This window comes from Lepidochelys kempii, chromosome 2, assembly GCF_965140265.1.
Source record: "Lepidochelys kempii isolate rLepKem1 chromosome 2, rLepKem1.hap2, whole genome shotgun sequence".
Taxonomy (NCBI): domain Eukaryota; kingdom Metazoa; phylum Chordata; order Testudines; family Cheloniidae; genus Lepidochelys; species Lepidochelys kempii.
The window spans coordinates 120,039,114-120,053,181 of NC_133257.1; the positions used below are offsets into that span (position 1 = coordinate 120,039,114).

At 43.6% G+C, this 14,068-nt stretch overlaps 1 protein-coding gene across 4 annotated transcripts in view; it reads right to left on the bottom strand.

Annotated features, from left to right (window-relative positions):
* The window catches only part of EXOC2 (exocyst complex component 2), a 188,565-nt gene that overhangs the window by 72,303 nt on the left and 102,194 nt on the right, over window positions 1-14,068 (bottom strand). For all 4 annotated transcript variants that reach the window (XR_012157344.1, XM_073332187.1, XM_073332186.1 and 1 more), the window contains exons 14-16: window positions 12,001-12,069; window positions 11,104-11,261; window positions 7,485-7,606 (exon numbers count right to left, since the gene is read on the bottom strand). Coding sequence is in view for 3 of the 4 variants with exons in the window: in XM_073332187.1 (XP_073188288.1) it covers window positions 7,485-7,606; window positions 11,104-11,261; window positions 12,001-12,069 (349 nt within the window). In the remaining variant the exon portion in view is untranslated. The remainder of the gene's footprint in view (window positions 1-7,484; window positions 7,607-11,103; window positions 11,262-12,000; window positions 12,070-14,068) is intronic.

The window sequence follows — 14,068 nt, forward strand, 5'->3', positions numbered from 1 at the left end:
GTTTTTTTCTTCTTCGAGTGCTTGCTCATACCAATTCTAGTTAGGTGACTTCCAAGCCTTACCTTGCAGGTGGGGTCAGAGTCAAGGTATCGCTGACCAAAGTACTGCGCTGCTGAAGGCTGCATTGTTCCAAGATTGGTGGACGATGGCGTAGTGCGATGTGAAAGTATGCATTGAAGACCATGCGGCAGCCCTGCAGATTTCCTGGAGAGGTACATGGGCCAAGAAGGCTGTCGACGAGGCCTAAGCCGAGTCATAACAAGTGTGGATACAAACCATGATCCAGGAGGAGATCCACTGGGATGAGACTGGCAAACCTTTCATCCGCTCTGCCAAGGCAACAAACAACTGGGTTGTCTTGCGGAACGGCTTTGTGCAGTCAATACAGAAAGCGAGCGCCCTCCTGACGTCCAGCGAGTGCAGCTGCTGTTTGTGGGGGCTGACGTGGTTTTAGGTAGAAAACTGGCAGAAAGATGTCCTGGCTAACATGGAAGTGGGACACCACTTTAGGAAGGAAGGCTGGGTGAGGACTAAGTTGCACCTTATTCTTATGAAAGATAGTGTACGGAGGTTCAGACGTGAGGGCCTGCAGTTTAGACACGCGTCGTGCCGAGGTGATAGCCACCAGAAAAGCAACCTTCCAAGAGACGCAGAGGAGCCAACAGGAAGCTCGTGGCTTGAAGGGAGATCCCGTGAGGCGGGAGAGGACTAGGTTGAGGTCCCAGGTCAGAACAGGGGGCTTCATCGGGGGATGTATCTTCTCCAAACCTGTTAGGAAATGTTCCACGATGGGGTGCGTGAACACCGAGTGCCTGGAAACGCCCAGGTGAAATGCCAAGATGGCCGCGAGGTGGACCTTGAGAGAACCAAATGCCAGGTGCTGGTCCTTCAGGTACAGAAGATAATCCAGGATACAAGGAATGGGAGCCTGGAGTGGGGGCACCTGCCTTTGGGCACATCAGATAGAGAACCTCTTCCATTTTGCTCTGTATGTGGCCCTAGTAGACAGCTTGCGGCTCTCCAGAAGCACCCGCCTCACAGGGTCCGAACAGGCGAGCTCTGCCTGGTTCAACCACGGATCCTCCAGGCCATGTGGTGGAGCGACTGAAGGTCCAGGTGAAGAAGGTGACCGTGATTCTGTGAGATGAGGTTGGAAGTGAGAGATAGCCGTATCGGTAAGTGGACCTATAGGTCCATGAGGGTGGGGTATGATCACCGTCGAGGCCAAGCTGGAGCCACCAGTATTACGTCTGCTTTGTCCCTGTGGACCTTGAGGAGCACCTTGTGGATGAGCGGAAATGGTGGGAAGGCGTATAGCAGTTGACCGGACCATGGAATCATGAATGCATCTGTGATCAAGTCTGGGCTGTGGCCCGTGAAGGAGCAGAAGTTTGGGGACTTCCTGTTGGCCCGTGTGGTGAGCAGGTCGATTCGGGGAAACCCCCTGCGGAAGATGGAGTGGATGATGTCCGGACGAATAGATCACATGTGCATGAGGAACCATCTGCTCAAGCTGTCCACCAGCACGTTTTGAATGCCCAGCAGGTATGAAGCCTGGAGAAGGATGGAGTGGGCTAGACAAAATTCCCACAGGAGGAGGGCTTCCTGACAGAGAGGAGACAATCAGGCTCCACCTTGCCTGTTTATATAAAACATGGCCGTGGTATTGTCCGTCAGGACCGCTACACAGTGGCCCTGCAAGCGGGACAGAAACGCTTGGCAGGTGAGGCAGATCGCCCCGAGTTCTTTGATGTTGATATGCAAAGCCAGCTCCTCTACCTGCCACAAGCCCTGAGTCATCAGGCTCCTGAGATGAGCTCCCCAGCCCAGCGCAGATGTGTCCATTACCAGAGTCAAAGTGGGCTAGGGAGGGTGGAAAGGAACCCCGGCGCCTACCATGCGGGGATCTAGCCACCAACACAGTGTTGAGGACTCGAACCCCAGACGGCACGGTTCGTTGTCTGACTGGAGAGAGACAGGCAATACCAGCAAGGTCCAAACGCAAAGCTCTTTATTGAAGAGTGCACACAACAATAGAGAGCAGCCCGTCTCCAAAGAGAACCAGCAGCCTCTAAGTAAAACTAATAGTTTTTTATAGACAGTACTGTCGCGTCACAGATTTATTCATAAAGCAGTCCCCCGCCCTTATGTTAGTTAAAATCCTCTTTCTCTATTATGCATGCACTTCTACCCCCTTATTGTAGATAACTTTTAGCAAATCATAATGCTTCACTAACTTTCTTATCGGTATGGGTGTCAACCAGGAGACAAGGAGTTAAGAACAGACATAACACAAAAACAAGGAGTGGAAAACAGTGCCTCCGTATCTCAGCAAGACAGCTCCCAGAACATCTCATACAAAAATGCAGGAATGCAGGCCTCCCCTTTTTTCTCACTCTCTGTAACTTAAACAAGTATTCCTTCATTCTACTTTCAGAGACTTTCCCAGCAGCCTTTCTTGGCCCGACTTTGGTTCAGTTGGCATAACTGCTTCATGTGTAACTTTTCTCACCTAACAACAGGGAATCAAGGGTGTGCCTTGGGACTGTCAGCACCATGTCCAGACTGTCGCGACCCGGGCGGTACACAGACACGAGCCACACTTGCAGAGGCCTGAGTTGTAGCCTGGCATGTTGAACCACGTAAGTGCAGCAAGCCATATGACCCAGCAGCCTGAGACACTGCCTCGCCGTGGTGGTGGGAAAGCTGCAAAGGCCGTTATTATCTGCGAGAGGGCCAGGTGCCGTGTCTCTGGAAGGAATACTCTTGCTTGGTTCGCATCCAGGACTACCCCGATGAACTCTATTCTTTGAGTTGGGGTGAGGACGGATTTGCTGACGTTGAGAATGATACTTAAGTGTTCGAATGTTTCTCTGACCATTTGCACCTGTGATTCCACCTGCTGGCGAGAGCAGCCTCGAAGGAGCCAGTTATCCAGGTAAGGGTAGACATGCACATAGTGGCGGCAAAGAAAGGCTGCCACGCCTGCCATGCATTTGGTGAAGACGTGAGGAACTGAGCACAGCCTGAATGGGAGGGCTGTGAACGGATAATGCACCTTGTTCACCACGAAGTGGAGGAACCGTCTGTGAGACGGGGTGATAGACAGATGGAAATAGGCGTCCTTCATATTGAGGGCAGCGTACCAGTCTCCCGGATCCAGGGAAAGGTTGATTGTGCTCAGGGAGACCATGCGGAACTTCAAGCTGACGATGAACTTGTTGAGCTCCCTTAGGTCCAGAATGGGCCTGAGGCCCCACTTTGCTTTGGGGATGAGGAAGTAACGGGAGTAGAAACCCTTGCCTTTGAGCTCCTGGGGAACCTCCTCCACCGCTCCTAGAGCGAGGAAGGTCTGAACCTCTTGGATGAGAAGTTGCTCATGAGAGGGGTCCCTGAAGAGGAACGGGCCAGGGGGATGGGAAGGTGTGAAGGAGCAGAAGTGGATAGAATATCCTGCCTCTACCGTGCGGAGCACCCACCAGTTTGATGTAATAAGGGACCATGCATGCTAGAAGCGGGATAGATGGTTCAGGAAGGGAGCTTAACTAGCCGGGTTGTGGACTAGTAATCTGTCCTTGTGCGCACCTTCAAAAGGGGTGCTTAGGGCCAGAAGGGGTGGGGGGAAGAGGGGTTGCTTGGATTGCCCCTGTCCCTGCCCAGGAGGAGGGCGCGATGGCCTATTCCGACTATATATGTTTCTCCTACGGGAGAAGTCCTGTCTGGGCCTAGGGGGGAAACACCGCTGCTGGGTGGACTGCTGTTTAAAGGGCTTCCTTAAGGTCGCTGGAGTATGCGTGTGGAGGGACTTAATTGTGTTCCGGGAGCCCTTCAGGCTATGTAGTCATTCAGCAAACAGGCCCTGGCCATCGAACGGAAGGTCCTGAATTGTTTGCTGACCCTCCGGAGGGAGACCAGAGGATTGGAGCCAGGCGTTGCGCCTCTTTGCGATACCAGAAGCCAGAGTATGCGCTACTGAGTCCACGGCATCTGAAGAGCCCTGGAGGGAAGTCCGGGCTACAGCTCTGCCCTCTCCGTCAATGGCCCCCAATTCCGCTCATGACTCAGATGGAAGAAGCTCTTTGAACTTCAGAATTGCAGACCACAAGTTATAATTATACCTGCTCAGGATCGCGAGTTGATTAGTAATCCTGAGAATTAGTAATCCTGAGAATAAACTGAAGAATAAACTTTTCTTCCAAACATATCAAGGCATTTAGCGTCTCTTGATTTGGGTGCAGGGCCTTGCTGACCCTGCCTCTCTTTCTCATTCACCGCCTCCACCACAAGGGAGCATGGGGAAGGGTGGGTGAAGAGATACTCATACCCTTTAGTGGGAACGAAGTATTTTCGTTCAGCCACTTTAGCCGTAGGGGGAATGGACGCAGGCGTTTGCCAAACAGTCTTGGCATTAGACTGGATGGTCTTTAGCATGGGTAAGGCCACCCGAGTTCATATTCATGGCCACCCTTTGGAGGAGTTCCTGCAGGGCCCTGGGTGGTGGTCCAGATGTGGAGGTACCCGCCACCGCTTCGTCAAGGGATGAGGAGGAAGAAACCACCAGCAGGACAGTTACAGCCTCTTGATCCTCTGGAACTGGGTCCTCCCGAACACCGGGTGTAGCCTCCACCGGGGGCGGGGATGGATCTGGATTTTGTGATGGGTCCTGAGGTGGGCGGCTGAGGGTTGCCTCAAGGAGGTGAGACCCTGAACGGGACAGCGGAGGTACGCCAGGAGAGGCACCTTGGGCCTAATGGTATGCCCAAGGGGTCCAAAATTGCCACTGGGGCTGCCAATGGGGCACTAAAGCATCCTGCCTAAGGCTCCCTGGCCCTGATCTGGGTGCTTCCGATGCCCCGCCTGATCTGAGGGAGGGCGATCTGGAGCGTGACGGCCAACAGGGAGTGGTGCGAGACTGCACCCAGGAGGCCGCCTCCTCCTCCAACGGATGGGATGGGTGCCGCGAAGGGTAGCGAGGTCCAGATGGTGACAGGTGGCGCAGTGCAGGGTGGTGCCGCTGCAGGGAATGACGGTGAGATGTGGAGCGGTTCTGGGAGCTCGAGCAGTGCCACGACGTAGAGCTTCACCTTGGTGGGGAGCAGTGCCACGATGTAGAGCGGTGCCAAAGCGGGGACTGGTGTCTGGAGCGGGATCGGGAGCAGTGCTGCGAGCAGGACCGGTGCCATGCGGGGGAGTGGTGCCACGGGGTAGAGCGGTGCCGAGATGAGGTGCGGTGCCACCTAACTGGAATTGATATGAGTAAGCACGTGAAGAAGAAGTGGGGCATAGGGTGATAATCAAATAGAAATAAGGTTGTTTAGAGGAACAGAAAGAGACCCTGCTTGCTCCAGTTTGTTTGCTCCATGCTCCCTGCATTGCTTTGCATATATCAGACAGCATGAGCATCATTACATTGTCTAGCATTCTGCCCATCACAGAATAAAATAAGTTTGATCAAACCAGTGGACACCATGAGCCCCATGTGAGAGAAAAAGTTGGGGAAAGAGATCTCTAGCCCACTGATGCTAATTTTTAATACATCTTGAAAAACTGGGAAAATTCCGGAGGACTGGATGAGTGCCAATATTCAAAAAAGGACAAAAGGTATGACCGAGGTAATTATAAGGCTCACTAGCCTCAGATCAATCGCAGGCAATATAAAGGAAAAATGACTGTGGGAGTCAATCAATAAAGAATTAAAGGATGGGACTATAACTATGCCAATATACATGGCTTTATGGAAAACAGATCTTGTCAAACAAACCAAATTTCATTTTTTTATGAGATGACATGTTTGGTTGATAAACATAACTGCATAGGTGCCTAATATACTTATGCTTTTATAAGGCATTTGATTTAGCACCATCTGACATTTGCATTTAAAAAATTAGCACTATTCAATACTGGTGAAGCACATGATAAATGGATTAAGAACTGGCTAACTGAAGAAGTTGTCAAAGTTGTCATCACTGAATAGGGGAATTTCTGGTGGGGTTCGGCAATGATCTGTTTTGGGTCTGATGCTATTCAACATTTTATGAGTAATCTGGAAGTAAACAAAATCTGCAGATGACAGAGACTGACAGAGCGGTAAATACTGATGAGGAGAGGGGAGTCATACAGAGTGATCTGGGTTGCTCAGTAAGTAGGGCCCATTCAACCCAAATGTGTTTGAATCAACCCAAATGCAAGGTTATACATCTAGGACCAAAGAATGCAGTTCATACCTGTAGAATGTAGGACTGTATCCTGGAAAGCAGTGACTGATAAGGATTTAGTGGGCGAACAACTGAATGTGAGCTCCCAGTGGGATGCTCTGGCCAAAAGGGATAATGCGATCGCTGGATGCATAAACAGGGAAGTAGTGAGTATGAGAAAGAAAATGATTTTACCTCTGTATATAGTGTTGGTGATACCAATACAGGAATAATGCATCCAGTCAAGGTGACTAGATTTAAAAAAAGATGTCAAAAATTGGAGAGGGTGCAGAAAAGAACACAAAAGTGATTTGAAGGCTGGAAAAAATGCCTTACAGTGAGAGACTGAAGGAGCTCAATGTGTTTAACTTATAAAAAGGGTCAAGAAGAGACTTGAAGAGGAAGAAAACACTGAGTAATAAAGGGCTCTTTAATCTCGTGGAGTAAGGCATAACAAAAACCGTATCTGGAAGTTAAAAGCCAGACGAATTTAAATTAAAAAAAAATTGTGCCATATTTCTAAACAGTGAGGATGATTAACTATTGGAACAAACTAACAAGGGATATTGCCAATGCATCATCTCTTGAAATCTTCAGACCAAGATTGGATTTCTTTCTGGAAAACATGCTTTAGTCAAACAAGTTATTGAGCTTAAATACAGGGGTAACTCATTGAAATTCTATGACCTGTATTACACAGGTTAGACTAGATGAACTAATGGTCTCTTTTGGCCTTAAAAATCTATGAATTCACGACCCCAAAGTGCTAAACAGGACTCTAGAGACAGACAATGAGTATCCCTGATAAAACTGTAACTAAAATATTGTGTAATGTTTTTAAGATTTGCTCACTTAGAAAAAAATATCCAAGCTTGAGAATATCCAAGCTGTTACAGAACAGAGTAGCAATAATGATGATTCATTGCATGGAATAGCTGTGTCATGGCAAAAAGCACAAATAAATTAAAGCTTGTCTGGTTTGAAAAAAAAGACTGTAACCTAGTGAAAAAAGTGGCTGCCTTATATTAAAGCGTGGGTTGGGGGGAGGAGAAAAGGCTAATAATACAGGGAACAGTATTGTCAGGCAAGTATTGTCAGGGAAATGATAGAATAACCTAATAGGTCTTGTACGTTGTGATTCTGTGAATTACAGGTGACCTTATTATTCATTCAACTACCTAAAGTGAACATGATCAATTCTAGAACACAGTCTGATTTAACCAAAGAGAAAATAAAAAATCCTAACCATATGCATGTAGGTCTGCACATTTCTTTTTTTTTTTTTATTACCTTCAGCTGTGTGTTGTAAGGTGACCATTATACAACGTACTCGAAGATCCAAAATAAGATCCTGGATGATATGAAGCATATCATTTGGTATTTCAAGTGCAGTAAGGGACTCATAACTAAGCCTGGAAGGAAAATAAAATAAAATGAAGGTTAGGTTTAAACCTACAGTTTTCTAGACAATACTGCTAAATATCACGAAATTACTTAGGAGTTTCTTTTGCTTATGTATACTATTAGTCTCTTCAACAGTAAGCTTTTTAAACTGTGTGATCATCCATAATACCATAGATATGTTTTACTGTCTAGTTCATTCATTTGTTGAACCCATATCAATGTAGAGCTTCACTGTTGTACTGTATAAACTTGACAAAGTTTAGGCCACTGATGTGCCAATACCACTGCATATCACAGTGACCAATACTGTCTTGTCGTTTCTTTGTAATTCTCCACCTGTCTGTATCCATCTGTTGTCTCTTCTTTTATACTTAGATTTAAGGCTCTTTGGGGGCAAGGACTGTCCTTTTGTTCTGTGTTTGTACAGCACATCACACAATGGTGTTTTGGTCCATGATCGGCACTCCTAGGTGTGACCATAATATAAATAGATAAAATAAATAGCAACAGAGCCTGGAGTAAAGGTAACGTGTAGATATACCACCCTAGCAGGGCATAATGGTTTCAGTGCCAGTGGGGAACACAGTTACTGTGCCACCTCTAACGACAGTACAGCATGGACTCACCCAACCCACTTAATTTCCACCAGCCCAGCACCACTGACTGGTGTGGAAGGGGGTGGGGTCATGCCTTATTCTCCCTATGAGGATTGTAGCACCCTATATACTTGTAAGAGGCAGCATTTGCCATCTTAACTGGAGGGCTGTAATTGTGCCCAACCTTTACACAGGGACACAAAGGAAGACCGGAGAAGAGTTAAGAACATAAGAATGGCCATCCTCAGTCAGACCAATGGTCCATCTAGCCTGATATCTTGTCTTCCGACAGTGGCCAATACCAGATGCTTCAAAAGGAATTAACAGAACAGGGCAATTATCAATTATCCATCCACTGTTCTCCAGTCCAAGATTCTGGCAATCAGAGGCTCAGAGACACCCAGAGCATGGGGTTGCACCCATGGCTATTTTTGTTTATCACCATTGATGCATCTATAAGAATGGCCATACTGAGTCAGACCAAAGGTCCATCTAGCCCAGTGTCCTGTCTTGCAAAATTGGCCAATGCCACGTGCCCCATAGGGAATGAACAGAAAAGGTAATCATCAAGTGATCCATCCTCTGTCACCCAATCCCAACTTCTGGCAATCAGAGGCTAGGGACACCATCCCTGCCCATTCTGGCTAATAGCCTCCAGAAATTTATCTAGTTCTTTTTTGAACCCTGTTATAGTCTTGGCCTTCACAACATCCTTTGGCAAGGAGTCCCACAGGTTGACTGTGCGTTGTGTGAAAAAATATTTCCTTTTGTTTGTTTTAAACCTGCTGCCTATTAATTTCATTTGGTGGCCCCTAGTTCTTATGAGGAGTAAATAACACTTCCTTATTTACTTTCTCCACACCAGTCACGATTTTATAGACCTCAGTCATATCCCCCCTTAGTCGTCTCTTTTCCAAGCTGAAAAGTCCCACTATTATTAATCTCTCCTCTTACAGCAGCTGTTCCATACCCCTAATAATTTTTGTTGCCCTTTTCGGAACCTTTTCCAATTCCAATGTATCTTTTTTGAGATGGAGCGACCAGATCTGCAGGCAGTATTCACGATGTGGGCGTACTATGGATTTATATAGAGGCAATATGATATTTTCTGTCTTATCGTCTATCCCTTTCTAAATGATTCCCAACATTCTGTTTGCTTTATTGACTGCTACTTCACATGGAGTGGATGTTTTCAGAGAACTATCCACGATGACTCCAAGATCTCTTTCTCGAGTGGTAACAGCTAATTTAGACTCCATCATTTTATATTTATAGTTGGGATCATGTTTTCCAATGTGCATTACTTTGCATTACTATCATCCATGAATTTATCCAATTTCTTTTTTTACCCAGTTATAGTTTTGGGCTTCACAACATCCCCTGGCAATGAGTTCCACAGGTTGATTGTGCCCTGTGTGAAGAAATACTTCCTTTTATTTGTTTTAAACTTGCTACACTGGCTGCATCTCCTTAATGCTTCCGTATTGGGCAAGAACCAGGCAAATGGAGTCACTGCCATTCTCCCTACCCCTGATCTTGAGCAGGGCAGAAGTATCAGAAATAGCTAGCAGCAGGAACCAGGCTCCAAGTGTGGGCACTTGATAACCCTCCACCAACAACAAGGACTTTTGTGGGGTTGCAAAGCCATCATCTTTCCTGCTCCTCTTTCTGAGCAGAATGCAGGCACTGAGAGCAGCCATCAGAAGGGGATGCGCACAAATCTTCAAACTTTCATCATTCTATGTGCTACTATCACTGCCCTGAGATTCTGGAATGTCATCTGGTAACTATCAACAACTTTGTTCACACCACTGCTATTGTCTGCCTAGCACGACCGCTTAATTAGTTGATTATAAGCCATCATTAGTTCACTTAACCATCTAGGAAATGAGGAATACAAGCAGTGGTCATCTGTGAAAACTCTGGTTTAAGTGACTAGCCCAACATTAAAAAGAAGTACTTGTGGCACCTTAGAGACGAACCAATTTATTTGAGCATAAGCTTTCGTGGGCGACAGCCCACTTCATTGGATGCATAGAATGGAACATATAGTAAGGAGATATATATATACACATACAGAGAACATGAAAAAGTGGAGTAAGAGGCTAATTAATTAAGATGAGCTATTATCAGCAGGAGAAAAAAAATTTAGTGATAATCAAGATGGCCCATTTAGACAGTTGACAAGAAGGTGTGAGGATACTTAACATGGGGAAATAGATTCAATATGTGTAATGACCCAGTCACTCCCAGTCTCTATTCAAACCCAAGTTAATGGTATCTAGTTGCATATTAATTCAAGCTCAGCAGTTTCTCGTTGGAGTCTGTTTTTGAAGCTTTTCTGTTGCAAAATTGCCACCTTTAAGTCTGTTACTGAGTGGCCAGAGAGGTTGAAGTGTTTTTCTACCGGTTTTAGCCCAACACTATATCAGAATTTAAGAGGAGGCAAGGACAGAATCTAATTCTCCAAGATGACACTCAGTTGCCCTATTTATGAGGCCATCCCTTCTCTTTCTTCAATCTCCTACCTCATTTACTATGAACCTTTCAACTTCTAAAACAATTGAAAAAGAGGTCCTACAGACAACAGCCTCATTCACTACACAACCCTGATTCATCTACAGAGCACTGTCCATCCTGTGCACTGAGACAAGAGTCCTGAGGAAAAAATATAGCAAGCAATCATGTAATTATAGACTGTATCATAAAGCACATATGCACAAGTAGGCTGAATTAATCTTGCACAGGCAATGTTAATTTTGACATTTCCTAACTTTTGTGTCCTTTACTTTGCAACATTAATGATCTTTCAGTTGAATGTGCAAAAAAAAAAAAAAAAAAAAAGCACAGTTTAGACTATATTATACATACTAAAGACTCATACCATACAGAACAATAGCCCCAGTTACCTTACAGTCTGGATGACATGTGTTAGCCACTGTCCAGAGAGTTCAGATTTCATCTCCCAGCCACCATACTGTCTCAACTCTCCTTCTCTGAGGCTGAATGGAAGCAAAGCTCCACGGATCAGTTTTGCCAGGGACTGCATCACCTCCTGAATCATTTTCTGTCACAGCATAAAAGAACACCACAAAAATAAATACATAGAAACTGCATCAATATTTTTAACCAGTTACATATTCATCACATAATCTAGTCTGAAATGACAGGCGTACATTTCAAATTTCACTAAGGAATATAATTTTACTTACATAGTAAACATCTACAAAACAAAGCACTACAGCACTGTACAACATAATTAAAACAAATACAATATATAAAACAAAAAAATCACTTTTACATAAACACAAACAACAGGGTCCAAATTAGGAAAGGGAAGGCAATAAACATAGGGCTAATAAGGCTCACTGCAAAAAACAACTGAAAAATAAGAAAGATTTAAGATTTTTTTTTTTTTAAAAGGAGGGATAAAAATAAAATGGATTTCGGGGGTTGGATATAAAGAAAGTGAGTTCCAAGATGTAGGGCCCACCACAGCCAAAGTGTGATCGTGTGTAGAGGCTTCAGATGTGACGGCAGGTTCTTAAATGGCCAGTGATGTGTAAGCATACTTGCCAGTACAAGATATCTGCCTTTTACTTAGATTGTAGTCTCTTGTGGAGCAAGGATCAGGGCTTTTTTTTTTTTAAGCGACTATTGTTTTTTGGGTGCCGAATTTAAAACAGCTTAAAAAAGCCTGATTATTACAGGGTCAACGTTCACCACTATTTGAAAATTAAGCCTTCTTCAGGTGTCTTAATTTGAAGGACCACCTAAATGAAAATAAGTCTGCACACCAAGCTTACCTTGAAATCATTTTGTCTTTGCCTAGCGTTCTTCTTTGATCTTTCCATTTGACCAGATTTTTCAGCAGTCTTGTAAAAATGAGAAACAATTGAAAAGTATCAGTGTCTCGTAACCATGACTTTCAATTTTAAAACCATTCTAAAAACTGTGTATCAAGGTGAAGGGGTCAAAAGTGATTAGTGAGTTTACAATGGGATAAAAGATGCTAACTCAAGTCACATCTACAAGCAAATTCTCCACAAGTCAACAAGTATTTACTTATAGTAGCTATTAAGCTGCTAGTGTTTAAGTGTGGGGCACAATATGCCATAAGAACCTAAAATAAAAGATGGAAGTAAAATAACAATGTAAGAAGTATAAGCTTCATTGAAGACAAGCAATATTTTCCTATTATGATTTTGCATTAACATTGTTAAAAGAGCTCTAAAATCCATGGCTTAATCCTGCAGTAAGTCTGCAGGAAAAGAATCTTCAAGTCCCCAGTAGGTGAGAGGTGCCTGGAGGAAAATTTGGGTCTAAAATAAAATACATTCTTTATAATGATGGATAGTGTAGAAGTACTGTGTGTTCCCCTTTTTCTTTTGGTTTAGTACTTTGTTTCAGAAGACAGAGGCCATTATTCTCCACAGTGAAGAACTAAATCATCTGTAATGGACTTACTACGAAGATTTATCATCATCTTGCTGGACAATTCACGTCTCTGAAAATTTAGAAGCACGAAAGCACATCTGCACTAGCAACTTCGGTTACAGTTGCGTGAAGAAAAGAATATGGCTTAAACAGTGCTCTTACTGTTAGCAGTTTTCAAATGCAAGTAATAATTATATATTTGTGTGTGAAGTGTGCCATAACACAAAGTAAGTTTAACAGAAAAAGCTGTTTAAAAGATTGGATTAGAAAAGTAGGTGGAATTATATAGCTAAGAACATTTGCTAATTTAACGTATGCACTGTGACACCTACTGGACAAAAGATATATTAGCAGAACTGTAGTTTGGAAAAGATACTCTTAATACTGTCCTCAAAGCAGTATATAATCACTATATTTTTTTAAATGACTAAATAAGTTTCATGGTGTTTTTTTTAATAATTCATCATTTGTTAGAAGTTCTTCAGATTATTTTTATGAATGCCAAATAAATTTTGTAGTTAACATAAAATTACCAACAAGAAATTTAAATAGAAAGTAGCTTTTAATCAAAAACACTTTAGAGTTTTTAAATTCTCTGTTTTCCTTTATTATTCTGAACTGTATTATCTTATATTAATTAGAACAATTCCTGCATATTACTGATGAAGCTCATATGTTCTTTTATGCTTTTTTTCTGATAAAAAAATCAATCATATTGAATAAACTTGTCTATGCTGTAGGTACCTTTTAAAATATTACTAAAGTTTTAAAACAGTTTTGATTGCTCCCTTAAAGCCCTGATGTGAAGTTATATTAAAGAAAAAATATAAAAGATCTTAAGATATTTTTTCCCTTAGTGATTTCGTTGAATAAAAATCTTAACCCTTTCCTGCACAGACAGACCAAAACTACTTTGTGGTGAGATCAACGGTTGTATTTCACTGTTTTGACTCCACATATGCTCCTTCATATGGATCTGAGTGGTTCAAAGAGCTGTAAACTTTTTAAGCTGTTAGAAATAGCACATAAATCTTTAACTGACACTATTCTAAGACAAACAGCCTACCTTTTTGCCAAGAAAAATATATATAACTTCACAACAGAAAATAAAACCAGCTTGTTATTTATCACTGGGTTTTTCTTTTGTATTAGAGTTAATCTATTTCAGGCTTCTGGATTTCACTCAAAAGGTTCTCAAATGGTTGTTTTCATGATTTTTTCTCTCTGTCTCCAAAACTATGGTGAACAATATTTTGTTTCTCACATGTCAATAAATAGCAAGGAAACGTAGTAAGGACATCTTCATTGATGCCTAAAATCCGTACTATTGGCAAAATTCTACAGCTTGTGGGGGTGTTGTGGCTGAAGCTCTTCTCAGGAGCGCGTAATGAGGTTTCCAAGGCCCCCATCCATTTTCAGATAGCTAGTGGCAACAAG